This window comes from Urocitellus parryii, chromosome 2, assembly GCF_045843805.1.
Source record: "Urocitellus parryii isolate mUroPar1 chromosome 2, mUroPar1.hap1, whole genome shotgun sequence".
Taxonomy (NCBI): Eukaryota; Metazoa; Chordata; class Mammalia; order Rodentia; family Sciuridae; genus Urocitellus; species Urocitellus parryii.
The window spans coordinates 225,166,287-225,192,595 of record NC_135532.1 but is presented as its reverse complement, the minus strand read 5'-3'; the positions used below and the strand labels follow the sequence as shown (position 1 = coordinate 225,192,595).

General features: G+C 50.4%; 1 protein-coding gene across 1 annotated transcript; it reads left to right on the top strand.

Annotated features, from left to right (window-relative positions):
* The first annotated feature begins 14,247 nt into the window (after positions 1-14,247).
* Sumo3 (small ubiquitin like modifier 3) lies at positions 14,248-24,618 on the top strand. The gene is made up of 4 exons (XM_026381796.2): positions 14,248-14,372; positions 18,560-18,688; positions 21,471-21,542; positions 23,341-24,618. The coding sequence occupies exons 1-4, from the start codon at positions 14,352-14,354 to the stop codon at positions 23,455-23,457; spliced, it is 339 nt and encodes a 112-aa protein (XP_026237581.1). The 5' UTR covers positions 14,248-14,351; the 3' UTR covers positions 23,458-24,618.
* The last annotated feature ends 1,691 nt before the right edge of the window (positions 24,619-26,309 follow it).

Genomic DNA, 26,309 nt, shown 5'->3' with positions numbered 1-26,309 from the left:
GAGAAGGGGACACACAAAGGGAGTTTCTATGGAACGTTCTATCTCAAACAGGGCAAGGGGTAATATCACAAAGGAACAGTGAGCGTAGCTCGACCCTTGGGGATGCAGGAAGGTGCACCTACCTGCATTTTTACTACCCTCAAGATCAGGGCTACCATCTTCAGCAACTTAAGAGAAGCCAGATCATCAGGAGGATGACGGACAGTGCCTCAACCATCAGGAGGGGAAAATGCTGGTCACATGATGTGCCAGCCTCCCACAATCTATACACTTTCTTCATCCATTCATCTGTTGAGGGACACCTGGGTTGGTTCCACAGTCTAGCTATTGTGAATTGAGCTGCTGTAAACATTGATGTGGCTGCATCACTGCAGTGTGCTGATTTTAAGTCCTTTGGGCATAAACCTAAGAGTGGGATGGCTGGGTCAAATGGTGGTTCCATTCCAGTGTTCTGAGGACTCTCCATACTGCTTTCCATAGTGGTTGCCCCAATTTGCAGTCCCACCGGTAGTGTATGGGTGTGCCTTTTCCCCACATCCTCACGAACACTTACTGTTGCCTATATTCTTGAGGATTGCCATTTTGACAGGAGTGAGATGTAAATGGGATGGATTCAAATTAAAAAGCTTCTTCTCAACAAAGGAAACAATTAGTAACTTGAGGAGAGAGCCTACAGATTGGGAGAAAATCTTTACCACATGAACCTCTGATAAAGCATTAATCTCTAGAATATATAAAGAATTCAAAAAACTTAACACCAAAAAAACCAAATAACCTAATCAATGAATGGGCTAAGGAACTGAACAGACACTCCACAGAAGAAGAAATACAATCGATCAACAAATATATGGAAAATTGTTCAACATCTCTAGCAATCAGAGAAATGCAAATCAAAACCACTCTAAGAGTCACTCCTGCATCCCCTTTTTAGACATGCTCCTCCTCTGCTGAAGATTTCTGCCACGGCTAAGGGGGCCAAGTCCGGCAAGGGGCGGCGAGGTTAAGAAATACACAGGACACCAAGATTCTTCATCCAGGAGGAAGCGTGCGCGCCTTTATTACCAAATTTGTTCCCCTTATATATCTTTTTTAACAGCTGCGGGGAATTACTCAAAAGCAAGGAGGGAAGAGTAGTAATTGCGTCCTTGGGTTACGACACCCGTCCCCTATCAGAAAGCTCAAACAGGTCAAAATGTTCATATGCTCGAGGCAGATAAACATATGCTTGAGGCAGATAAACAGGAAACTGCAAGCCCGAGTCACGGCCTTGTGAGCTGGCCACATTGACATGCATAACAAAAGACTGGGGGTTGAATCCCCAGGGGCCAGGGCAGGCCTGCTACCAGCAAGTCCCCCTTTTTTGTTTTTTGCATGTCAAAGGGAATCAAGTAGCCCCTGTCTACCACCCCTGCACTGCTTACCCGTCTCTGGGGAGGCCCCATTCCCCTGGCTTAGGTTGCAGTGCAAGCGTGGAAGTTGCCCATCACTGGGTACTGCAAGATCAGCTCTTGTCCTATGTAAATGGACACTTTTCAGTTAGGATGTCATGGCCAGCAGGACACAACTGTGGATCCCAGTCATCATCTTTGCCAGTGGGATAGCTATGACCAGGGAGCTTTCTGAATGTAAGGGTCTGGGATGATAGCACCAAGTCGGCAGGGTGATTAGGGACCTGGGCAAAAGCAGGCACACATAGGAGGGCTCGGGTATTAGCTCCTGTCCAGTTACATCTCATCTCTGGATGGGTGGTAAGTACACCTCGTGGGCGGAGTTGTCCATCTCCAGGCGTTGGTAGTGAACCTGTATTGGCTTGGAGGTTAAAATGTTAATCTGGTCCTTAATGAATTGAGTTATCCTATTTGCAACACAAGGTCCCAAGGTTGCAATCAAAAGAAGACCCAGTAAGGGCCCCAGGAGAGGAAGAAGGTAGGGCAGGAACCCATTCATCCCAGTCCAAAGAGGGTTCTGGAATAATTCTTTTCTCCTTTTCTCTAGGTCTTCTTGAAGCTCCTTGATTTTAGTGCGAACTATGCCCGATTTATTGGCATAGAAGCAGCACCTTTCTTCTAAGGCTAAACAGATTTCCCCCTGATTGGTAGTCAGTAAGTCTAGGCCTCGCCTATTTTGGAGGACCACTTCTGCCAAAGAATCAATCTGGTCTTGTAGGTCCCTAATAGTGCCAGATAGGGTCTGCACATCATCTATAAGCTGCTGAGATAGACAGCGATAAGAATGTATGCTGCACCCAGTCCAGCTGTGCCTGTGCCCACAGCAGCCATTATCCCCAGTGTGGCGAGTAGTGGTAGAGCCTGTATAGCTCGCCTGTGTCTTCTCACTAGAGTCTTTAGGCTGGGGATGGGCAGGGGCTCATCCCCAGGGACAATGGTTATGTCAGGGAGGAGCAGGGTGAGAACGCAGACACCTGTCCAATTTGCAGGGAGTCGAGGGAAGGCAGAATTTCCCCCACACATAAAAACAGTTCCATTAGGGGGACAGAGGGCTGGAGTGGGTGAGGAATAATTCTTCACCGTTGAGCAGTTCCCAAAGGAGGTCACTCCAACATCCACATCGTAGGTATTGTTTTGCATCATACCCAGAAGGCATATTGTAAAGACACCCATGGGCTGGACCTTGAAAGACAGTCGGGGCTGGCAAGTATCATCACTATGCATGGTGACATTAATAGGGACCGCTATGGGTATAGCCACCCCTGTTGTCATGCAGAGCCAGCAATCATTAGCAAGTGTGGGATTGGAGTCGTTAAGCAAGGAAAAGGTGGTCCTTAAGATATCTAACGTGTTAGCATCCAGATCCTGGAGCTGTGACTTAGGCAGCACCAAGGGGTGGTATATGAGCTCAGGAGTCTGCGGTTTCAAAAGCCTGATGATTTGAAGATGTTTAACAGAATCAGTAGGTTCCCCCCGCCCCCTGTCAGAGATCCCTGTAGGGGCTGCAGTGGGCCAACAGGAGGACTTACCAACCTCACCCTGGCACCCAGCCAACCGAAGTTTAGATTCAACTCCCCCTTGGCCAAAAAGAAACGGAGTGAAGTGAAAAGTTACTCCCACCCCCTCCCCCGACCGGGTCTTGGTCAATCTGGCCTCAAAATACTGTCGTCCCTTGTGTACACAAATTGAGGCCGTCTCATAGCAAGAGACATGAACTGCTGAGGTATAAGTGCAAGTTGTGGAGCAGTTACTGAGGGTTTTTTCGGGACCAGGGGAGTTAATCTTTGGTTTGTTGATGCATACCCACTTAGGGTGGTGAAATCCCCCAATTTGTTGATGCGGCTACCCTTGTTACACAATCGGCAGTCTGGATCCAGCTACTGGGGACCTGATTCCAATTCCCTCCCCTGCACTCACAGGGGGTTCCAAAAAGATGCTGGTAGATATTACCTGTTGGGGGACCCATTCCTGCATCCACAGGCCTGCATACCAGGACTGTTATAAGGAAGATCCAACACGCAAAACTCATTCTGTCACTCCTTTGGAGAAGCGAAAATGGCCGAATCTGAAGTCCCAGGGTCGTCGCTCCTTCCCGAGTCTGCGTCCACTGGTCTCATGCAGCGTTCCGGGACCCTTCCCTGGAGGGAAGACACAGCTCCTCTCACTCTAGCCAAGAGTGGAGCAGGGGGTTGCCACTTTCCTGTAGCCAGATCCTTCCATCTTATCTGTGCTTTTTGTATGGTGGGAGGGGAAAAGTGATGCTGCGCCGCTGTACGGCCTTCGGTGTCAATGAGCAAAAAATTTAAAGTGAATAGAGTTATATTTAATAGTACATGTGGTCCCTGACAACTCTGATATATCTCCCCCTCTTTAGTTTTTTGCAAATAGGTTTTAAGATGTTCATGGGCCCATTCAACAATGGCCTGTCCTTGGGGGTTATATGGGATTCTTGTTTTGTGTATAATATCCCACTGTGAGCAAAATTTTTGGAAGGTTTGACTAGTATAAGCTGGGCCATTATCTGTTTTTATACATCGAGGGGTTCCCATAAAGGAAAAGGTTTTTACATAGTGCTGTATCACATCCTTAGCCTTTTCTCCTGAATGTAAAGTAGCAGAGATAAACTCAGAAAATGTGTCTATAGTGACATGCACAAAAGACAGTTTTCCAAAACTAGGAATATGAGTTACATCAGTTTGCCAGATGTCATTTGGCTGAAGGCCCCTTGGGTTGACTCCCAGAGAAGGGGAATGGATAAAAGGTGCACAAGTAGGGCATAGGGAGACAATTTTTAAAGCTTGATCCCGGGAACATCCTGAGTGGAAGCGCAAAGTTTGTGCGTTTAGGTGAAATTTATTATGAAGCTGTAGGGCCTTATCATACTCAGTTATTGTATATACAAGGTTAGTGGCATGTGTGGCACCATCTGCCATGGCGTTGTCCGCTGCCAGAGGACCTGGAAGTCCGGAATGACTTCTAATGTGACCTATAAAGAGGGGGTCTGCCCTAGCCCATATAAGAAGCTGTACTGTCTGTAGTTGGTCCATGATAGTGGATTGTTTTCCAATATAAGATGCCGTCTCAATTGCGGAGGCGAGCCTGGCGATATAGAGACTGTCTGTGAAAACATTAAGGGGCACCGAGCTATAGGTCTAAGGCCAATATTAAGGCTGCAACCTCCGCTTTTTGGGCTGAACAATCGGCCACTCTCTTGCGGATGACTTGGGTCCCATGTGAAACAACAGCAAACCCATTTTTGGTCCCGTCAGTCAAGATGGTTTGTGCCCCCAGGAGAGGATCCTTTTTTAGGATCTTTGGGAAAATTATTGGACATGTTTTTAGACTTTCAAGGAGCCTGCTTTTAGGGTAGTGATTATCAACCTGTCCCATGGAACTACAGAAGAAGAGACACCAGAGATCATGTTCTTGTCTTAATTTAGAAAGAATGTCTTGATTATAGGGTAATATGAGAACATCAAAGGTTTTCCCAAACAAGGCATCTCCTAGATATTTTGCTTTCCAAACTAATTGTATTACCAGATCATGGAAAGGTATCAAGACCCGGGAGGGGGATGCAGGTAAGTGAACCCAATAAACAGGACCAGTCTGCCAAAAGACTCCAGTCGGGTGAGTTTTGACGGCAGAACAATGAATAACAAGGACTGGGAGTAGTCCACCTGCATTACCTGCATCTCTTGTAAGGCTGTCTCTATCAATCTAAGTGCCTTCAAGGCTTTTGGGGTAGGTTTTCGCGGGGAGGTGGGTGAGGGGTCTCCTCTCAAAAGGTCATACAGGGGTTTAAGTTCACCAGTAGGGACATGGAGGGAAGGCCGTAGCCATTGGATTTCCCCCAGAAATGTCTGCCATTGGTACAGGGTTTTGAGCTGGTTCACCTGAAATTGAGGCCTCTGGGGAGTGATCCCTACCTTGTTAATAGTATATCCTAGGTAGTTATAAGGATACTGAATCTGCACCTTTTCTGGGGCTATAATCAGTCCGGCCCCCTTTAACAGGGACTGGAGGACTTCATAAGACCGGAAAAGTGCTTTCCTATCAGGGCCTGCCAACAATATATCATCCATATAATGGATGAGGTAAAAGTTTGGGAATTGTTGCCTAAAGGGTTGCAGAATTTTTGCTATAAAGTACTGACACATAGTAGGGCTATTAGCCATTCCCTGAGGTAAGACAGTCCATTCAAACTGCTGATAGGGTTCCCTAAAATTTATTGAAGGTAAAGAGAAAGCAAAACGTTTGCGATCCTGGGGGGCCAGGGGAATAGAAAAGAAGCAATCTTTTAGGTCCAAAATAATAAGATGCCGATCTTTAGGGATAGCCGTGGGGAAGGGTAGTCCTGGCTGTAAAGGTCCCATGGTCTGCATGGTACTATTAATAGCCCGCAGGTCCTGGAGGAGCCTCCATTTTCCAGACCCTTTTCTTATGACAAAAATAGGAGTGTTCCAGGGGGAAGTGGAAGGCACTACATGCCCCACCCTAAGCTGTTCCTGAACCAGAAGGGTCGCGGCCGGCAATTTGTCCTTAGTTAGGGGCCACTGTTCTATCCACACAGGGTCATCTGATAACCAAGTAATAGATAGACGATGTGGCCGCATTTCAGTGGCCCCTAGGATAAATTTCCTAGCCCCCTACGATCTCCTCCACTTCTGGTAATTTCTTCTGTAGGGTCCACAGGCATTGCCCTTCCCTCATGTCTTTTCCCCAGTCCTTTTCTGGGAAGCCATCCCATATCTAACATCATGTCATTAACAAATTTATTATTCCCTTTTAAGGTCTGAGTGGTGATGAGAGCTCCCATTTGTTGAAGTAGGTCCCTTCCCCAAAGGTTTGTGGGGAGTCCAGCCACTACATAAGGCTGAAAATAACCACTATGTCCTTCCTCATCTCTCCATATTAGAAAGGAGGCGCTTTTTTTCTGGTCTCGTCTGCCCTATCCCCTGTAATACAGCTGAGGGATCTTGGAGAGGCCAAGCAGATGGCCATTGTCTCTTAGAGATAACAGAGATATAAGCCCCTGTATCTAATATCCCCTTGAATATTTTATCCTGTATTTTAATGGTTAACTGTGGTCGGGAGTCCAAGTGTGCTACCCAAAAGGTTTGAGGGGTGCCGGTGGAACCAAAACTGCCATTACCCCGGGCTGCCTGTAGAGCGCGGCTGGGTAGGGATGCCGCCGACAGCAGCAATAATTGTGCTATGCGTTTTCCTGGAGGAATAATAACAATCCCTTGGGTAGCCTTGGCAACAATTTTTAACTCCCCGAGGTAATCACCATCAACCACACCTGTAAGAATTCTGAGCCCTTTATGTAGAATGCTGCCCCTTCCCAGTATCAGTCCCACAGTTCCCTCCGGCAAAGGGCCAAAGGCTCCAGTCGGCAGGGTCTGGGGACCCATCGGCGGAGTCAGTACTGCTCGGGAGGTGGAACTGAGGTCCAATCCTGCACTTCCTGGCGTTCCCCTGGGGAGTCTACAGATAGAAAGGGATTGGTCCGTGGGAGGTGACGAAGTTGCCCACTCCCCGGGGCACCATTCCATCCCTGGATTGCTCCGTACACCTTGGCTTCTGGGGCCCAGGGCAGGCCCCTGTTCCCGTTTCCTGGCTGCAGTGGGCGTCCCTGAGCATCAAACTTGGAACGACACTCGCTGCTCCAATGATTCCCCTTGCCACATCGGGGACAGGGGCCAGGCGTGCCTTCCCGACCCTGTCTATCCCCTTCGGGACAATTTCGCTTAATATGTCCCTCTTTCCCGCATCGGAAGCAGCCTTTGGGTCAGGCCCCTTTACCATTAAACCCTGACAATCCCGTTTTGAGGGCAGCGGCCAAGACCTGTCCGGTAATATGAGCTCCATCAATATCCTTACAAGCTCGAATCATGTCGTCTGCGCTCTTTGCTCTGGAAGATTTGATGGCATTTTGGCAATAGGAGTTTGCATTTTCAAAAGCCAATTGCTTAATGACCGGAATGGCTTGTTCCAAATTAGGGAATATTTTTCCTGCTATCTGCATCAATAGGGCTATGAAATCAGAGTAAGGCTCAGAGGGTCCTTGAGCAATTTTTGAAAATTTTGTTTCAGCATTTGAAACAGGTAGAGTCTTCCAGGCCTGAACGGCTGCTGTGGCTATCTGAGCATAGACCCCAGGATCATAATTAATTTGCTGATTTATGATAGCATATTGTCCCAAGCCTGTTAACATTTCTATGTTACGCTGTGGGAAGCCGGCGTCCTGATTGACTTGGGCTAGCTCGCGACACCTCTCTTGATTTTCACTTTTCCACAGCAAAAAATCCCCTCCGGACAACACAGCCCTGCAAAGCTGTCAGTCACTAGGTGTCAGCTGATTGGCAGAGAAAGACTCGAAGAGAGTCAATGTGCAGGGGGCATGGGGTCCATAATTAGTAACTGCCTCCTTTAGTTGTTTAATATCCTTAAAGGCTAAAGGAACATGCGCTCTGGCCGGTTGTCCATTGGCATCCAAGTTTTCAATCACCGGAAAAATTTGGGCCGTCTTAGGCTGCCACTGAACACCCCCGCGCCTTCTGGGGTTGCCCTCGTCCCAACTGGGATTATAGGGAGGGAGCGCGACAGCGATTGGAGCCGTAGGTGTTTTAAATCTTGACTTCCTCAATCGACTCTCTAGTTCCTCTATCTCCCTTTCCAGTTCCTCTTCCTCCTCGGAGAGAGAACTAAGATCCTCATCACCCTTTTCTGAAGCGGGGACCTGAAGGCACCTCTTTGCTTTACCATTTAAGTCTTGCAAGGGACCTTCATCCTTCAGAGACGCAGCCATCTGCTCTTCCTGAACCTCACTGAGGGCTTGCTCGCACTCGGCAAGCTGTTCCTTAATTTTTACTTTGTCAGTTAAAAGAGCATCCTTAACCAATCTCCATAGAGAGAAAGTAGCAATCGGGACTCTATCCGGACCTTGGTCTCTCAACAACTTTTGGAGGTCCTCCTTCACCAAATCCCAATCACTGTTATTGAGAAAGCCTCCTGTCAGAAACCAAGGACAAGCCCGGGCTATAGTTTCAACAAATTCGGTTGCTGTCTTGGTTTTTATTCTTGTCCCTTGTTTGTTTAACAGCTCTTTAACCTCGCTGGCCAGACTAAGTTTCGCTGTTGAGTTACCCATGGTACGTACCCTGTCTCTTTTGAATTATCTTTGAACCAATCCTCCCCCTTCTACCTTAGAAGGTGAGCCTTGTCCGCTTACCCCTGATTTCCGGATCCCGGTGGGGACCTCCAGATGCCGCGTCCGGCTAACGGGGCCGAGTCCAGCGAGGGGCGGCGAGGTTAAGAAATACACAGGACACCAAGGTTCTTCATCCAGGAAAATTACTGAGGGAAATTACTCAAAAGCAAGGAGGGAAGAGTAGTAATTGCGTCCTTGGGTTACGCCACCGTCCCCTATCAGAAAGCTCGAACAGGTCAAAATGTTCCAGAGACACATATGCTCGAGGCAGATAAACAGGAAACTGCAAGCCCGAGTCACGGCCTTGTGAGCTGGCCACATTGACATGCATAACAAAAGACTGGGGGTTGAATCCCCAGAGGCCAGGGCAGCCTGCTACCAGCAGATTTCCATCTATTTTCTTGCACATATTAATCTGTTGCTTTCTTGTCTATGTCAATATCTTCTTCTCCCAAGGATCTCTTGGATCATTTGGTTTTCTTTGTAAAAACCCACTCCTACCCTGTGGCCCACGGTGCCCTTAGCTGCAGCCTCTCAGAGCCCCTATCTGGCAGGTCATTGCCACGTGCTCCCACCCTACAGGTTCAAGAACTGCTGTGGGACTCACTTCTTGTCACTGCACTTTAGGGACTGAGCCTGTCTCCAGATTCATGTAGGAAGCCTAATTCCCAATGGGACTGCTTGGATCCAGAGCCACTGGGCAGGTAGTGAAGGTTAACTGAGGTCATAGGGTGAGGCCCAAAGTATCCGGGCTGTAGAGACACCAAGGAACACTCCCTGTCTGCAGGCACAGAGCGAAGGCTGGTGAGGGGACAGGGAGAAGGGACTGCCCACAGCCAGGAAGAGATCTTAGCACACCAGCCCCAACAGCACCTTGGTTTCAGATTTCTGGCCTCCTCTGAGATGCAGAAGCCCAGGTCTGTAACCCCTGTGACTCACAAGTTGCAGGCCAGCCTCATAAACTTTGAGAGACCCTGTTTCAAAAAGTAAATAGAGGCTGGGCGCCAAGGTGCAGGCCTGTAATCCCAGCAGCTTGGGAGGCTGAGGCAGGAGGATTCCGAGTTCAAAGCCAGCCTCAGCAAAAGTGAGGCACAGCAACTCAGTGAGATCCTGTCTCTAAATAAAATACAAAATTGGACTGGGGACCTGGCTCAGGGGTTGAGTGCCTCTGAGTTCAATTTCTGGTACAAAAACAAAAACAAACAAACAAACAAAAAAGAATTGCTGTCTCTTTTCTAGGGTCTTTGCCCATATGGGGGCATATTTCAAGTAGATTTTCTGGCTGACTTTGGCAGGAGGGCTCTGACTGCCCCAGGAGTCCTTGCTGCGGCCCAGCGGGAACCCTCATTCCCAGGCTTAGGCTGGCCCCTCTCCTGCCATTGGCTGCTGGGCCCTTTCCGTTTGTGGAGTCACAGTTTTCTTTAGTCCTGAGAAATGCCCTTCACGGGGCTTTGACTTGTTCTTCTCCCACTCTGTTCTATCTTCTGACGCTCCTGTCTGGTGGACATGGTCCTTGCACTGATCCACAGTGCTCCCACCTTCTCGCTGTCCCTGGGGAGTCCTGTGATGTTTCTTATAGTTCCCCAAGTCCTGCCTGGGCCAGGGCCTTTCTCCTGTTCAGCACATACCAAGTCTTAAGCCACAGTCCTCCCACTGACTTTCCAGCTCCATGTCTTCCCAGGGGGTTGTGCCAACCCCCACGTCCCAGAAGGGGGTGCTGGGCATGTGGTGTGGGTGTTGGGGTCTGTGGTGGCGGACAGCCTGGTGCCTCGGTGTTCCCCACTGGCTCGGGCCTCCTGCTAGCCCACAGCCCTCCAGGGCCTCCTCAGGCACAGGATCTTCTTTGGAGTGAACTCTGGGGTCTCAGCCTGGTGTCATGGCCCAGATCCTCCTGCAGCTACAGCTCTGGGTGTGGGGACAGGTCAGGGCCAGCCTTTGGCCAGCCCAGGCCAGGGCCCCTCCTGGAGCTCAGTTCTGAGCAGCTGTCCCCTGCTCGGTTCTTTCCACCTTGCTTCCTGTGGGCGGCAGTTTTTCCTGGGCTCTTGTCTGTCAATTTAACCCCATTTTGCTAAGTTTTTTGCGACTCTTTAACCCTCTATCAGCATTCTTCTGTGTTTTCTCCTGTTGCTGTGAACACTGCATTTTTTGCTGTCATTTTAAAGGATCTGGAACAGATGGGAAAGTGTGGGAGCTGCAACCAGCTCCATCCACTATTTATACACACAGAAATATGAATCAAATCCATAGCTTATGATCTGCTTGGTAAAACTTACCAGTCTTTTTTTTTTTTTTTTATTGGTCGTTCATAACATTACATAGTTCTTAATACATCATATTACACGGTTTGATTCAAGTGGATTATGAACTCCCGCTTTTACCCCGTATACAAATTGCTGTATCACATCAGTTACCCTTCCATTGATTGACATATTGCCTTTCTAGTGTCTGATGTATTCTGCTGTCTGTCCTATTCTCTACTATCCCCCCTCCCCTCCCCTCCCCTTTTCTCTCTCTACCCCTTTTACTGTAAATCATTTCTTTCATTTGTATTATCTTGTCTTACCCCTCCTTTCCTCTTATATGACATTTTGTATAACCCTGAGGATCGCCTTCCATTTCCATGCAATTTCCCTTCTCACTCCCTTTCCCTCCCACCTCTCATCCCTGTTTAATGTAAATATTCTTCTCAAGCTCTTCGTCCCTACCCTGTCCTTGTTAACTCCCCTTATATCAAAGGAGTCATTTGGTATTTGTTTTTTAAAGATTGACTAGCTTCACTTAGCATAATCTGCTCTAATGCCATCCATTTCCCTCCAAATTCTATGATTTTGTCATTTTTTAATGCAGAATAATACTCCATTGTATATAAATGCCACATTTTTTTTATCCATTCATCTATTGAAGGGCATCTAGGCTGGTTCCACAGTCTTGCTATCGTGAATTGAGCTGCTATGAACATCGATGTAGCAGTGTCCCTGTAGCATGCTCTTGTTAGGGCTTTAGGGAATAGACCGAGAAGGGGAATAGCTGGGTCAAATGGTGGTTCCATTCCCAGCTTTCCGAGAAATCTCCATACTGCTTTCCAAATTGGCTGCACAGTCTTTTTTTTTTTTTAACATATCTCTTTTAATAGTGACATAGCCTTCCACTGTGTGAACAGATCATAGTTCAGTTAATTTCTGTTCTAGCACATTTAGTTATTTTTTTAAATCAATTTTAAGCTGTATATTTTTCACATCCTCAACTCTAACCTGGAGTCTTTCACTCATAGCCCATCATAGTTTAATAAGTACATGGTGTATGCAATAATGTCATATTTTATAACTCATGGTATCCTGGACTCCATGGCTCACCAGTCACCCTGGGGCTGACTCCTAGAGGAGGTGCTCATCTTCTAGAAACTGAGCTGGCTATTTTACCTGGGCATCCTCTAGCCAGAGGCCAGCCACGGTCCAGCTTCCAGAATGTAGGAACCAAACTGTGGAACTGGTTGGAGGTTGGCTCCAAGTCCTTCATGAAGAGCCCTGCCTTTTCCCAAGTAGGCAAATGCTTCAGAGTGGAGGGCTGTGAAGTCAAGTACACACACTGGACTCCATGGCTGCAGTGTCAACAGGGGTGAACAGCACCCTCTCTGTGGACCTTCCTCGGACAGGATGGAAATGGGATGCACACTTACGTACACATCCGTTTCCTGCCGTTTCCTGGCTGCTAACCCCGTGCATCCAGCCTCCTGGCTTCAGGTTTCAGAGGCTGCTGAAGCCAGATTTAAAGTTAGGTAGTCAGTGTAGTTAGGTAAATCGGGTCTAATATCGAGTAAAATAAAAAATGGAGGCCATGTTGAGAATGAATTCCGGGAAAAGCAGGACAACTCTTGGAATGTTAATGTCCCCAAGGCCCAGAGCCCATCCCAAAGAAATGTTAATAAAACAGCTCCCAGCAAACTTGAAGATGCTGACCCAAAAGTCCTAAAAGATTACTTCTTTGGCCCACCTGTGCCCCACCCTTGGAGCCATTCCACCTACATTCCATCACTGAAAGAACTATAAAAGGGGGAATACATTCGCCCTTCAGTGGATTCCACCTCTGGGGTCCCCTTCTTCCTCCAGAAGTCTTTTCTGCTGTCCTTTAACAAACTTCTACTTTCCACTCTGACCTTGCCTCGGCGTGCTTCTCTGGTGTTATACTTCAACATTGGGTAGCCGGTCAACAGCAGTAACTCTGCTATATAGCTCTGGAACACAGCTGGCCAGCACGTGGCTTGGCATGCCTGGGGGTGGGTGAATCAGTCCTGACTGGTCCATCCCTTCTGAGGACATCAGGATAAAGAAGGAAGGACAGGGTGAGGTGGCACTCATACTCCCTGACACATGGAGGACATCCTAACTACACAGGTTCAAGTTCTCTGCCCATTTTCTCTGACCACCTGAGAACATATTCTGTTTCCTTGAGGTCTATCCCTGGGTTTGCAGTCAGAGTTGCATTGGACACAGGTCAAGACTGCTGCCTTAACTCAAGACTCCAGTAGTGTTTCTTAGAGTGTGACCTTGGGTGTGTCACTCACCTCCAACAGACTGTTTCCTCCTATGTAAAATGAGTTGGGAGGATTGGGTGTGGGTGACTTAGGACAGCATTCTAGAAACAGCAGAACCCTGAGTCACAAGGGTGTCCTCCTGTGTCTCCTGCCCCTCTCTTCTCCCAGGTGCTTTTCTACTTTTGGGGTTCAGAAGGCCCCAAACTGGTACGAAGGAGAATGGAGAATGCAGTCTGGGTAAGTGTTGAGTGGGAGGTGCAGCGAACAGAACTTGGCAGCTCTCCCCTGTCTAGGGGACTTTGTAGATGGTTGGCCACCCCACCTAGAACTTCAGGATCCAGGAATCTGTGCAGGCTCACTCAACCAACAAAATGTGGGTTATCTTCAGTGGATGAGGCTTGCAGGCCTGGAACACTCCCGGCCTGCAACTGGACCTTCACCTCAAGTCAGTGAAGGGCGTAGAGCCTATTCAGAAAGCCAGGACAGGTCACTTGCTCCTTTCCCTGGCCCCCTGAAGAGGGTTGGCCAGGCTGCCCTAATTTTCCTTTACCTCCTAGAAGTGCAGTCTGCACACAGGAAAGGGGCCTGGGCTCTGCCCACGGAACTAAACATGGTAAGGGCTAGGTGGGTGGAACGGATCCACCAGGGCAGGTGGTTCCCGGGCCCCGCAAGACACCGTCCAGGCCCTGACCTTGCACACCGCTGGGCCTGCCACGCCCGAGAGCCTCCCAGGCCTGAGCGCAGGCAGCCACTACCCTGAGCCCCCGCCCCCACCCCGGGCCCTGCGCACCTCGGCGCCGTCCCCAACCAGGAGCCTGGCGCGCCCCGGGCGCCCTGGGTCCCTCCTCACCCTGGAGCTCTGCGCGCCCCCGGCCCTGCGCGCCCCCGGGGCACGGGACGCTCGGGGACCCGCCCCGTGACGCATTTCCAACCGCCTGGAACCGCGACCGGCCGGGCGCGCCCCCGAGGCACGGGGAGCGCGCATCGTGCACGCGCGCAGCCACGTGACGCCGCCCAGCCAACCGGCACGCCGGGATTTGGGGATAAAGCGCGGCCCCGCGAGCAGTTGCGGCGGGAGAGCGGCGGGGCCCAGAGCGTGACTCGCCCGCTTCGCGCTGCCTCTTCCGCCTCCGCGTCTCGCTGCCGTCGCCGCGCAGCCATGTCCGAGGAGAAGCCCAAGGTAAGCGCGACGCCGGCCCCGCCAGCTGCCCGCAGAGCCGCCGCCGCGGGCCGCCAACCTGCCGCGAGCTCGGCTCGCGGACCGCGCCGCCGCCCCTCCCCCCGCCGGCGCCCGCGGCCCCCCCAGCGCGCCTCGCCACGCCCCCGCCTCGCCAGGCTCCGCCCCCAGCGCGCCTCGCCACGCCCTGCCTCGCCCGGCTCCGCCCTGGGGGCCCGACTTGCCCGGCCCCGCCCAGATGGTGCCTCGCTCCCCTATGGCTCCGCCCCGGAATACGCCCCGCCTCCCGGACCCGCCCTGGCTCCGCCCCCGGGCTACGAGCCCGCTCTCGACTCCACCTCTTAGGCCCGTCAGCCTGGAGCTCTGGGGAGCCGCTGGGCTGGTGGCCTGGGACCCGGTCTGCTCAGCCTGCCGTCTCTGGCTGCCGCAGTCGCTGAGCGCAGACCCTGCTGGCGAGTGCAGCTCCCGCGTCTGCACCTGGCGTGTCCTCCACAGTCCTCATCCCGTGCCACCGCCCCTCTCCTCGGCATAACCTCTGGCTGTAGGTCGAGTCCAGCCTCCCAGGCAGCGCGTGACTGTGCGAGCATCAAGTCGTCCCTTCTGAGCAGTCCCATAGCTCCTTGGTGCTGGGACACCCCCATAGCAATCCTGGAGGGCAGACACCTATGAGAGTCCTGGGGTGCTCGCCCTCCATCTGGGTACTGAGGTGGGTGCCCACCCCCCATCGCTGTCCTGGTTGCATGTGCTCACCTTGATCGCAGTCCTGTGGGGCATTGCTGGCTATCGCAGTACTCGGGCAGGCCCCACTGTAGTCCCTGGGAAGGCCAAGGTTGCTGACTCCTAATTAAACGGAAAGTTTTGGTCCCGTGTTCTGACCTGTTGGGGTCTGTTTTATTAAATCAGTAGATAACAAAGTGTTGAGCCGAATGCATTTTGCCTCTCCATCACCTGCCTGGTCCTGAAATAGATCACCCTCTCTTTCAGTTGAGGGCTCCTGGCTGTCAGGACTGGGGGAACCCACCCGAAAGCCTAGGCTGGCCCTATGAGTGATAGTTTTGAAGAAAGGTCCAACTGCAGCCCTGGGCCTTATTACACCACTGTCCACCCAGACCGTTTGGGTGAGCACCTGTTGATCCTAGGCCAGGCACAGATGCCCCTGTGCTTTGTAGGTGACTTTGTAGCAGAGCTTGGGGTTGGGTGGGTTCTTTGTCTTATGAATTTGAATGAAATCCAGGGACACAAAGGGCAAGAGCAAAGTAACAGGATTTATTGGAGTAATAGAAAGCAGAGCTCCGGAAAGGGTGGGTCCCAGGAGAGGGTGGCCAATGGGTGTCTGTTGTCTGGGGTTTTATATGGTAAGATCAGAGGGGAAGAGGTTGGCCTTGAAGGCTGTTGGCTGGAGGTTAAAAAAACAGTGGGTCTTTGAGTGCAGGTACCAGGAATCTGGTGTTCATGTGTGCCTCTGACCAATTAGGTTACTGTGTTGCAGTTTGTCTTTTTTTTGGAGAGAATATGGTCACTGGGTCACAGATGCTTCACTGTCAGTTTCTTGAGCTTGCATGGGTTCTGGGTTTCTGCCTTGTTACATGGGAATGTGACCTTGGTGGGCCAACTTTCCTACTTGCTTCTCCCAGCTCTTTTTTTGGGGAGGAGGTACCAGGGATTGAACTCAGGGGCACTTGACCACTGAGCCACATCCCCAGCCCTGTTTTGTATTTTATTTAGAGACAGGGTCTCACTGAGTTGCTTAGCGCCTCGCCTCTGCTGAGGCTGGCTTTGAACTCGGGATCCTCCCACCTCAGCCCAGCTCTTTTCTACCTCACCTTCTCTTAATGAAGGTAAATATAATAAGATTTATGTGGTCTTTTCATTTTCTTCTTTTTTGAGGTACTGGGGATTGAACCCAGGGGTGCTTTACCACTGAGCTACATCCCCGGCCCTTTTTAGTTTTTATTTTGAGATAGGTGCTAAGTCGCCCAGGTTGGCCTCAGCTTTCTTTCTTAACTCCTAAGTTCACTTGCTTATTGGATTCACTGAGGGCTGGGACAGTTCCCTCTTGGTGTCCCTGTTAGGGGGCCAGAGTGTCTCAGGCCTGCCCCCGGCCTGTGCTGGCACCTGCTGTGCTTCTGCTGGCTTCAGGGTTCTAGTCCTGCATCTGTTTAGATGAAGAAGCCGGAGCATCCTTACTCTCTGGGCAGTGAAGGGGGAAGCTCAAGGGGTCCTGTGGCGGAGCAGGGGCCTTGGGTCATTCACGTCCCTTGATCAGCATTGCCACCTTGCCCAGGCCTGGAGCTGTGCTCTGGAGAGGGCTGTGGCTTGCAGGGCAAGCCCTGGCATTCCCCAAGAGGAGGAAGGCACTTGGCCACTGGCCCTCGCCAGAGGGGTGGGTAAGTGCTGCAGGGACAGGCGTCTACCAGCTCCTTGCTGGAGCCCCTCACCCCAGGTGCCACTTTTCAGGCCACCATAGCTCCCTGGACAGGCTCTGCTCCTGCCAGATCTCCAGGGCTGTGCACAGGGAGCTGGAATGTGCAAGCCTTCCGCACCTTGCTCCCCTTTTCTGGCCAGGTGTGCCCGGTGTTCAGGGAGAGAGTGAGGGCGCCTGACTCTCCCCACTAGGAAACGAAGGGAGCGGCAGGCATCAGAGGGATAGGGTGCTTCCATGGAGTCTGGGCTCTAGCACACGGTGAAAGCCAGGCCTGTGTGTGAAGACAGACTCTGCAGACTGCCCTGGACTTGGCCTTCCGCTGGGTCAGAGGGCCTCACTGGGTTGTTAAGAAGTAGGTCATTCCTATGGACTCCCAGGTAGCCAATCTGGTGGGCCAGACGTACTTTGGAAAACAGAAAATAGCTCTGGAACCTCACTTCCTTTTCGGACAAAGTAGCCTATATAGGTGGCTCACTGCCCCTTAACATAAACTTTGGAGTTGATTCAAAATGTGCTTCCAGGCAACAAAGAACCCTCATTATGCTATTGTTCAGTAGCTGGTGTGTATCTTGAATTATATAGCAATAAAGCACCAGGATGACTGCCATCAGATAGGCTGATGGGTCTGCTGGGTGGGGATAGAGCCCAGGGCCTAGTGCATGCCTGGCACCTGCTCTACCTCTGAGCTCCCCAGCCCCAGGACAGGATTGCACGGAAGTGGAAACTTCACAGAGGTGGCTCCTCTGGTCCTAATGATGGCATCGTAGCTGGGAGCCCCCGATGAAATCTGGTCCCCACCAAGCCCCTCAGGGTGCCAGGGTCCCTCAAGGTTGTGGATATTGATTTTGTCTTACCAGTCACGTAACCTGGGGACCTGTGTTCTTATTACCTTCATAAGAGCGATTTTAAGACAAAGAAGGATTTTCTCTTACTTTTTCCAAGATTGTTATTAAATGACTTTTTTTCTTTGACTCAATCAGCTTTTTCTGTGGGACTCCAGTTCTGCCCCGCATTTCCTTATGCGTGGGTGCTTAGTGAGAGGAAGTTAGAAATAAATTCTGTGTGAAAATAAAGTCACATGAGTGACTCTGAATTGCAGGAGAATTTTAAGAATTAGGTTGGTTTTAATGACTTTTTAATAAAACCAACCCTTACCTAAAGACTTGCCTTTTAAAATCACAGTTATCTTTTTTTTCTACCTTTATTTATTTACTTACTTCTATGTGGTGTTGAGGATGGAACCCAGCGCCTTGCACTTGCTAGGTGAGCGCTCTACTGCTGAGCCACAACCCCAGCCCTATGCACATTATTTTAATATGATGAGAGAACAACATTTAGCTTACATGAAGAAACATACCTAATTCATTTTTGTACTGTGCACCTGTTATTGTACTATTTTTATTTTGTATGTATTGTAAGAATTAGAAATGGGCTAAATTATTTAAAAATATTCTGAGGCAGACTGAACAAGGGGAATGGAGAATGTCATTAAGTTCAGATCTTTTCATTTATCATTCAATATTTAATATCACATCGGTAATTGGCAGAATATTCTTTTTTTGGAGAGGTACTGGGGATTGAACTCAGGAGCACTTGACCGCTAAGCTACATCCCCAGTCCTATTTTGTATTTTATTTATTTAGAGACAGGGTCTCATTGAGTTGCTTAGTGCCTGGCTTTTGCTGAGGCTGGCACTGAAATTGGGATCCTCCTAATTCACAATTATCTTGAGCCAACTTTTGAAGCTGTGTCCTGTCTCTTGCAGGAGGGTGTGAAGACGGAGAATGACCACATCAACCTGAAGGTGGCGGGGCAGGATGGCTCGGTGGTGCAGTTCAAGATCAAGAGGCACACCCCACTGAGCAAGCTGATGAAGGCCTACTGCGAGAGGCAGGTGCGGGCTGGCCACAGGCTGCTGCCCCAGTTCCCAGGCGGCCTGGGACGCAGGTGCCCTCCCTCCACAGATGCACAGGGTTCTGAGGCTGCCTCTGGCTGGGGCAGGGGTGTCTCCCATGTTCCTGCAGTTGGGACTCTTTCTGCCCACACCTTCTTGGGTGGTGTGCATTATGGGCAGGCATGAGGCTCTGTGGTGCCTTCTGGGCTGACAGCTGACCCAGGAGCTGCAGCAGGTGTGTCCTGGTGCCTCCCCTGGGTGGCTGAGGTTCTCCTGCAGACAGACTGCCCTTATCACAGTTTGGTTTCCAGTGTTTAGATGTGGGTGTGTGTGGTGCTGGGATCCTGGGATTTGGGGGCCTCAGGTGCGACAGGCAGGTGCTCTGTCTTGAGCTGCCCCCTTTGTTGACCAGGTTTCAAAGTAGTCAGCCTCCTCAGTATCCTGAGGGGTCGGCCACTTCTGGATGCTGCTGCTAGTGTCATGTGAACTTGAGGGCCACAGCTTCTGCTTCGGACCACCTGTCTCTTGCTCTCACCAGGGCCCACATGGTGTCCCTGGGGCAGGCAGGTGCTGTCCAGCAACCCCTACAGTCTTTGGATCCTGGGCTTGCTGCTCTTTGCTGTGTGCCTGTGGTGGGCCAGGCTTGCTGTTCCTGGATTCTGCCCCAGCCCTGTGGTTGGGTGGCCCTCGGCAGGGGCCTGTCCTGAGTGGGCCCCTGGATGTGGCGTGGCTTGAGAAACTGCCTTTCTTCAGCACACTGTCACCTCTGCTTTCCACACTGGCTTTGGCAGTCCCTGCTTCCAAGATGTTTTAAACAAAAATCTCTGGAATGTAGACCTGGGCCTCTGGCCCCCACTCTCACACCCTGCTCCTAGGGCAGCCGCTGTTGGCCCCTGGTCAGCTGCACGCTCACCTCCTTCTTCCTAGGCTGTGACCTTGTGTGATTCTCAGCTGTGAAGGGTGGGAAAGGAGCCCCCGAGGTTGCCCTCGCACACTGTCCCGTGGCCCTGAGTTGGCACCCGTGTGCATTGCCGCGGCAGGACACGTCCACAGTGCTGGGCTGCTCTCTGCTGTCTTTGCTTTGCTGGTCTGTAGTGTCTGGGTGTTGGTGGATGGAGCCCCTGCATCTTCCAGTACTGTCCTCTGCCTCCCCTGCCTCTCCTTGGTCCTGCTGAGGGCCTTGTGAGTTCCCCCTCCTCAGCAGCCACTGCATCCCTTCCTTTCAGCCTGCAGCGCAGTTTTCATGACACTGATGACGTCCTGATACAGTCCTGTGTGTGTCTTCTCTGTGAAGCTCTGTCTTCGGTATCCTGAGCTTCTTCCTGGGCCTTAGTTTCACCTTCCTCCTAGTCTTCCTTTCCGTCTGAAGTCGGCTTCGACTAGGGGGTGCGCTCTGTCCTTCCTGGTCGCAGTCCCTCCTGGATTCTTGACCCTGCTGCAGTCACCGTCCTCCACGGTGTCCTTTGGCTGGTTTTCCTCTGTCCTGTTCTGGGTGTAGCTGTTGCTGTGGGTCCCTTTCTGGGCATTTCCCCCGACTCTGTCTTTTTACACGGCCATTCTTATTTCTGTCAGGATTGTAATTTCCAACAGTTCTTTGTTCCATCTGTTCTTTGCTTGTGCCTGTTGCTCAGCAGCAGCCAGTGGCTGTCACCTTGCGGAGGGCTCTGTGTGCACGCATGTGGCCCTTCTGGTGTGTGTCCCCTCTCCTCGGTGCCTTTCCCCTTCTGTCTGAGCTCACCTTCTGTCTTTCCTGAAATGTCCTCTGCCCCTAGTTCCCTGTTCATGGTGAAGGAGGAAACACAGAAATGCTGATGGCGAGAGCTGTGCTTGGGGGTGTGTTGAGGGGCCCACATGTCCACAGGTGCTGGCCTGCTGGGACTGCTGACTGGGGCACCCAGATGCTGCCATCTGAGGGTCACTAAGAGTCCCAGGAGTGGATGGCTCTGTCCTGCATCCTGGAACACAGGTGGAGGACTGAGGGGCTCAGGCCCATGGGAGTACGGTGCCTGCTCCTGAGTCCGCGTCTCCAGGAAGTGGACATTTTGTTGGTTGCCTTGGGAGGGACACTTGGTGCCATGACATGGGGATCTGCTGAGCAGCCATCAGAATCAGCTGCATGCTGATTCTGTCCCCGGTTCACTGGCTAACCCCTCCTGTAACTCATTGGTTTCTGCACCCTGAGACCCGAGGTCCGTGTCCTTGGACCAGCAGTGACCAGCCCCGCAGCACAGCCTATCTGCTGGCTCCTCCCTTCTCCATTTGTCCTTAGGGTTTGTGCCTTTTCATTTCTCCATGTTCTTCCTTGCAGCTCCTGGAGGCAGCCAAGTTGCACTATAGCCCTCTTTGTCCTGTTGCAGGGAAGCAGAGCTGCTTGACCCATGAGTGTTTCTGTCCTCAGCCACCTTCACCTGCTCCCTCAGGACGTGGATGGGTCATTGCCCTCCTTCCTGCTGCCCTCCATGTGGCCTTCTTGCCACTTCCTTCATGGCCACCTGACCTGTGTGTCCATGGGGACTTTGTAAAGGGGAAGCAGTGGTGCTGGCTGCACAGAAGCTCTGCTTGGCTTCTGGGTGGAATGGAGAGGGTGGATCAGGGAGGAGGAGGATGTCAGAGAGCCGTTTCCAGGGTGGTCGATGGCATCGATAAGGGCCACTGTATTCATACTCAGCTGGGTCATAATTCAGTGCATATTCAGAATTCTGATGGTTTGACAGACATTCTTGTTTCTTGAATTAAGCTGTGTTATCTGGGATATTTAATGGTGATTGCTTTTTCTTTCCAGGGCTTGTCAATGAGACAGATTAGATTCAGGTTTGATGGGCAGCCAATTAATGAAACAGACACTCCAGCCCAGGTATGAAGCCAGCTCTGTGTGTCCAGGACCTCCTCCCCATCCGCGTCTGCACAGTGGCCATTTGGAATGCTTATTGAGAATTACCCAGGGCTGCACATAGAGAATGCCTTACGTTTTCTTGATCATTTGAATTATTAGATTTTAAGTTTTGGCATTTTGGGATGTTTTTCAAATGAGAACATGGCACTGTCAGACCTCACCCTGTCTTTGAGGTGGGATCTGAGCGTGGGGCTTGTGCTGTAGGGCCATTGGTGGGACTGCCATTGGCTTAGTCATGTTGATTTCCAGGGCCGTTGGTGGGACTGCCAGGACTCCTGCCGTGGCTCTGCGGACTCCTAGCTTGTGGCTGCAGTCAGTCAGTGGCTAGACATGGGCCTGATTCCTGTCTCCTGTGGAGTCTTGTGTGAATGCTGTGGGTGGGCAGGGTGCCTGTCATGTCCTGTGCCATCGGAAGTGCAGGTGAGCACCCGCATGCCTCACGGCAAAGGGCCTGGTGCTGCGGTGCAGAGAGCTCGTCCCTGGAGCCAGATGTTCTCCAGCTCTTTCACCAACACCTGACCCTGGTGGTCTCAGTCACTTGCTTTCGAGTCTCAGTTTTGTCTCCCTGTGAAATGGAGATGGTACTTGTTTTTTCTTCCTTAGAGGTGGTGAGAATAAATTGGAATGTTTCACGTGAAAATATTTTTGCAAGACATTTAATAGCATAAATATTGAAAATATAATTGCAATAAGTATTTAGCCACCTTTGGGAATATTATTGCAAATATTATTGCAAAAAATATTCTAGCCACTTTTGGAAATCATACATGACTAAGCCAAAGGGGTGGGCTCTGCCAGGACTCCCCAGGGAGGCAGAGAGCAGAAAGGGCTGGTGGGCATTGGGCTGGAGTGGGGAGCCAGGAGCAGGTGGCATGGAGGAGCAGTGACGCTTCCTGGCTCCAGCCTCCCCAGGTGTGTCTGCAGCGGGCCTAGAAGGGACTTCTGGGATGCCCCCTGGGAGCTCCCACTCCTGTCCTGGCCTCAGTCAGTCTTGGGAATTGCAGAAGCTCCCATGCTGAGAGAAGGGGGAGAGGTCGGAGGGTCTCCGTCCCTCCTGTGTCAGAGGAGCAGGAAGCCTGTCCACCTCTGCCTTGGTCTCTGAGTGACAGGATCCCTGTCCGCAGTGGGCTTTTACTTTGTGGACCCTTCCTTGGAGATGCAGTTGCCTTTGGGTAGGCATGACCATCGAACTTGCATGGCTAACTGGAAGCTCTTCACTGGAATTTCATTTTGTGTAGTTGTCCCAGGAATTTTAGATATTTCAGTTTACTTTATTTATTATTATTGTTTTAAATTCCTTTTAGTTGTAGATGGACACAATGCCTTTATTTTATCTTTTTAAATGTGGTGCTGAGGATCGAACCCAGTGCTTCCACATGCTAGGCAAGTGCTCTATCACTGAGCCCCAGCCCAGCCCCAGTTTATTTTGTTATTCATTTATTTTTTTGGTGGTGCTGGGATTGAACCCAGGGCCTGGTGCATGGAGGCCAGCCCTTCACCATCTGTGCTGTGTTCCCAGCACTCAGTGTGTTTTTTAATCACTGTTTTTCTATCAGAATTCTTACTTGTGACTATTCTTCTGAGCTTTGTGGGAGCACAGAGGTGGGGAGTAGTCACTGTGATTTCCCTGTGTGCTGCACAGGAGGGGTGGCACAGCACAGCAGGGGGTGACTAGGCTGTGGGGGGGGGGCAGTCGGACATCTTCCCTTCCTCTGATGTTCCCTGTCCCTTCTCGCTGGGCTGCCTGGGACTGTGACAGCTGGAGATGGAGGATGAGGACACCATCGACGTGTTCCAGCAGCAGACGGGAGGCATGGCCTCCAGAGGGACCACCCCACACCCTGCCATCGTCCTTGCATTTGTTATTGAATGGTGAGCGACCACGCTGATCACAGAGGAGTCCGAGAAAGACAAGGACAGTCACCGAAACGATCCTCGAAGCACTTCAAGTGCAGCTCAAAACTCTGCAGGGATGAGTCTACAGCTTACATTGGGCCAATCACATTGTTCTCTTTGTGAAATGAGTTTTAAGGTTTTGGGTTTGTTTTTGTTCTCGGTTTTGTTCATTGCCCCTCTCAAAACATGTTTTCCTTCAAACTTGTGGCCAAATGTTGGCTTTCAGTCTGTGGCCAGGCTCTCACCCCTGGAGAAGTGGTCACTGCTGGAGCTACTTGTCCGAATCACGTGGAGAGCTCATGTTCACACTGTGCATCTGTGGGAGAGTATGGGGGGTGGAATTCCACCAGGCGCATTATTAAAATTCTAAAAGCTGCAAATGACAGACTTCATCAAGCATATGGTATAGTTGAAGGCAAAATACTGGAACACTTCTTCAAAGGTAAAAAACAAAATAAGTCCTTCAGTAATAAGGCCCAAGTGCTTTCTGCTCCTGAGTGTGTCCCCTCTGGGTCTGGGGCCCAGGATGCCACCTCTGCACTTGGTGCTTGGGTGTGGGTATGTGGGCAATGATGGGCACAACCAAAACCAGCTTTTATCTTTTCAAAACCAGGAAATAATTACCATGTTTCTCATTTGGTAATTGTATTGTGGCCTCAGATTTACTTCTAACAGATAATTATGGTCTTTATATAAAGTAAGATGAAATATCACTGAATTTGCAGTTATGTTGTACAAAAGAGCTGCTTCAAAGTGTGGTTACAAAAGAAACCCACAGAAAGGTGACTTAGTGTTCTTATGGATTTTTACTTTGCCACTGTCCAAATAAGTATCGAAATTATGCATTAGAACAGTGACTCCAGTTCTGTGAGATATTTGGGAATCTTTACCAATTAAAATGTTCATAGTTCTGCCTATCGTCCTGTAAGGATCCATTGCTGCTTGATGGCCATTCTCTGCCTTTTATAGTCCCCTGACGGTGACCCATCACCTCGCTTGCTTGAGATCTTGCAGAAATGTCCTCATTTCCTGTTTTGCTGTATGGGCTCTGGTGGGATGTTGTTGGCTCTGTTGTTTGTTCACCAATTTGTACATTATGTTACCCTTTACTACTGTAAACAGTAAAGATAGTTTGGTATTCTGTCTTTTGGCTTTTATTAAACACTGCATTTGAAGGTTGGGGCACATGTCATAACTCAGCAAGGCCTCTGGGGCACCTGCTTTGGAAGCTAGCTGCTGGGCAGCGGAATGCCCCGACACCTGCTCCTCCCACTGGCACATCATCCATGTGGTCCACCTTCCTTTTACCCAGAGTTCATCCTCTGCCCTCACAGAGCCCACCTTTCCTCCAGCCTCACCTTCCTTTTCTGGACTCCTGTGTAAAGAGGAGGATGATTTTGGAGGCAGGTGAGTCTGGATGTTAGCTTGGGATGTTTCGGTCTTTGCTTAAGATGTGCGGTTGATGATAACTTATCTCCCCCCTTTTTTAATATAAGTGTTTTCTTAGTTCTCAGTGGACTTTATTTTTTTATATGTGGTGCTGAGAGTTGAACCAGTGCCTCACACTTGCTGGGCAAGTGCTGTACCACTGAGCCACAATCCCAATACCACTTACCCATTTTGAAAATGAACTACTACCAATTTGCTTTGAAAAGTCTCAGTATAGGGGCTGGGATTGTGGCTCAGCGGTAGAGCACTTGCCTAGCAGATACAAGGCCCTGAGTTCGATCCTCAGCACCACATATAAGTAAATGAAATAAAGATATTGTGTCCAACTACAACTAAAAAATATTAAATTAAAATTTAAAAAGTCTCAGTATATGATGGTGAGACAAGACCAGAGTTGAGTGGCTGAGCTGATTTGGTCCATTGCCTGTGTGAGCACTAGGACAAAGATGGAAGGCAGCCGGGACAGTGGAGCTGCAGGTCCAGCGATCAGCAGAAGCACACAGATTGAAGCACAGTGCAGAGATGGGACCATTTGCCAAATCACCTTCATGGCACATGGCGGGAGGTGGTCTGGGGTGCCTTTGGTTTGATAAAGGAGGCCAAGAGGTCCCTTGTATGTAGAACAAAGTCACTTGAGCTTTTTTCACCTCAACAACCTTGAGGTTGTCCTTCATTTTTAGGAATTTATGTAAATTGTGAATTTGGAGTAATATCTTTTGGCATTAAGTAGCCTGGGGTTCGATGGAAGCCTTAGGGGATAGGGCCTACTGCAACCAGAGTTTGAGATGAAGCTTGACGCTCCACTTCTGCCTTGGGTAGTGGTGGTATCTGGGTAAGCCAGGGGCCTTAGCAGCCAAGAAAGCCCATTATAGTGTTAGCACCTAATCACTGCAGGGGACCGCGGACAGCTCCCTGGGCGGCTGGATTCTTCACTCTCCAGTGGTGTGGTGCAGCTCTTAATGTCGGGCTGTGCCCTCCAGCAGCTCATCGCCAATTTCTGTTGGGATTCTTGTCTCATAAATGACATTCACGGACAATAACCAAAGGCAAGAATGAAAGGAATAGGATTTATTCAAGCGACTATAGACAGCTCCTGCAGGGGCCAGAGGAGACCCAGCAGGGGTTGCGGTCTAAAGGTATTAGTGGGGCACTGCTCAATGTTTGCTAATGGGGTCTTAGGAAAATACCAATGCTATTGGTCAAAATGTACGCTGATAATCAGCCCCCGGAAAAGTACTTGGTTAGCCCTGGAGCCCGAACATTCTTGTAACTTCCATTTGGGTCTGCCTCCACTTCGGTTTTTCTGAGGTTCAGGGAAAAAGCTTGGCTGGAATGTTTCTATCGATTACTATAAATGAGTAGTTTCTACATTCTGAAAAAAAA

Coding starts and splice junctions, on each gene's coding strand:
- Sumo3 (XM_026381796.2), top strand. CDS start 14,352: ATGTCCGAGGAGAAGCCCAAG. Junction 14,373..18,559: donor TGTCCGAGGAGAAGCCCAAG/GTAAGCGCGACG, acceptor TGTCTCTTGCAG/GAGGGTGTGAAGACGGAGAA. Junction 18,689..21,470: donor AGGCCTACTGCGAGAGGCAG/GTGCGGGCTGGC, acceptor TTTTCTTTCCAG/GGCTTGTCAATGAGACAGAT.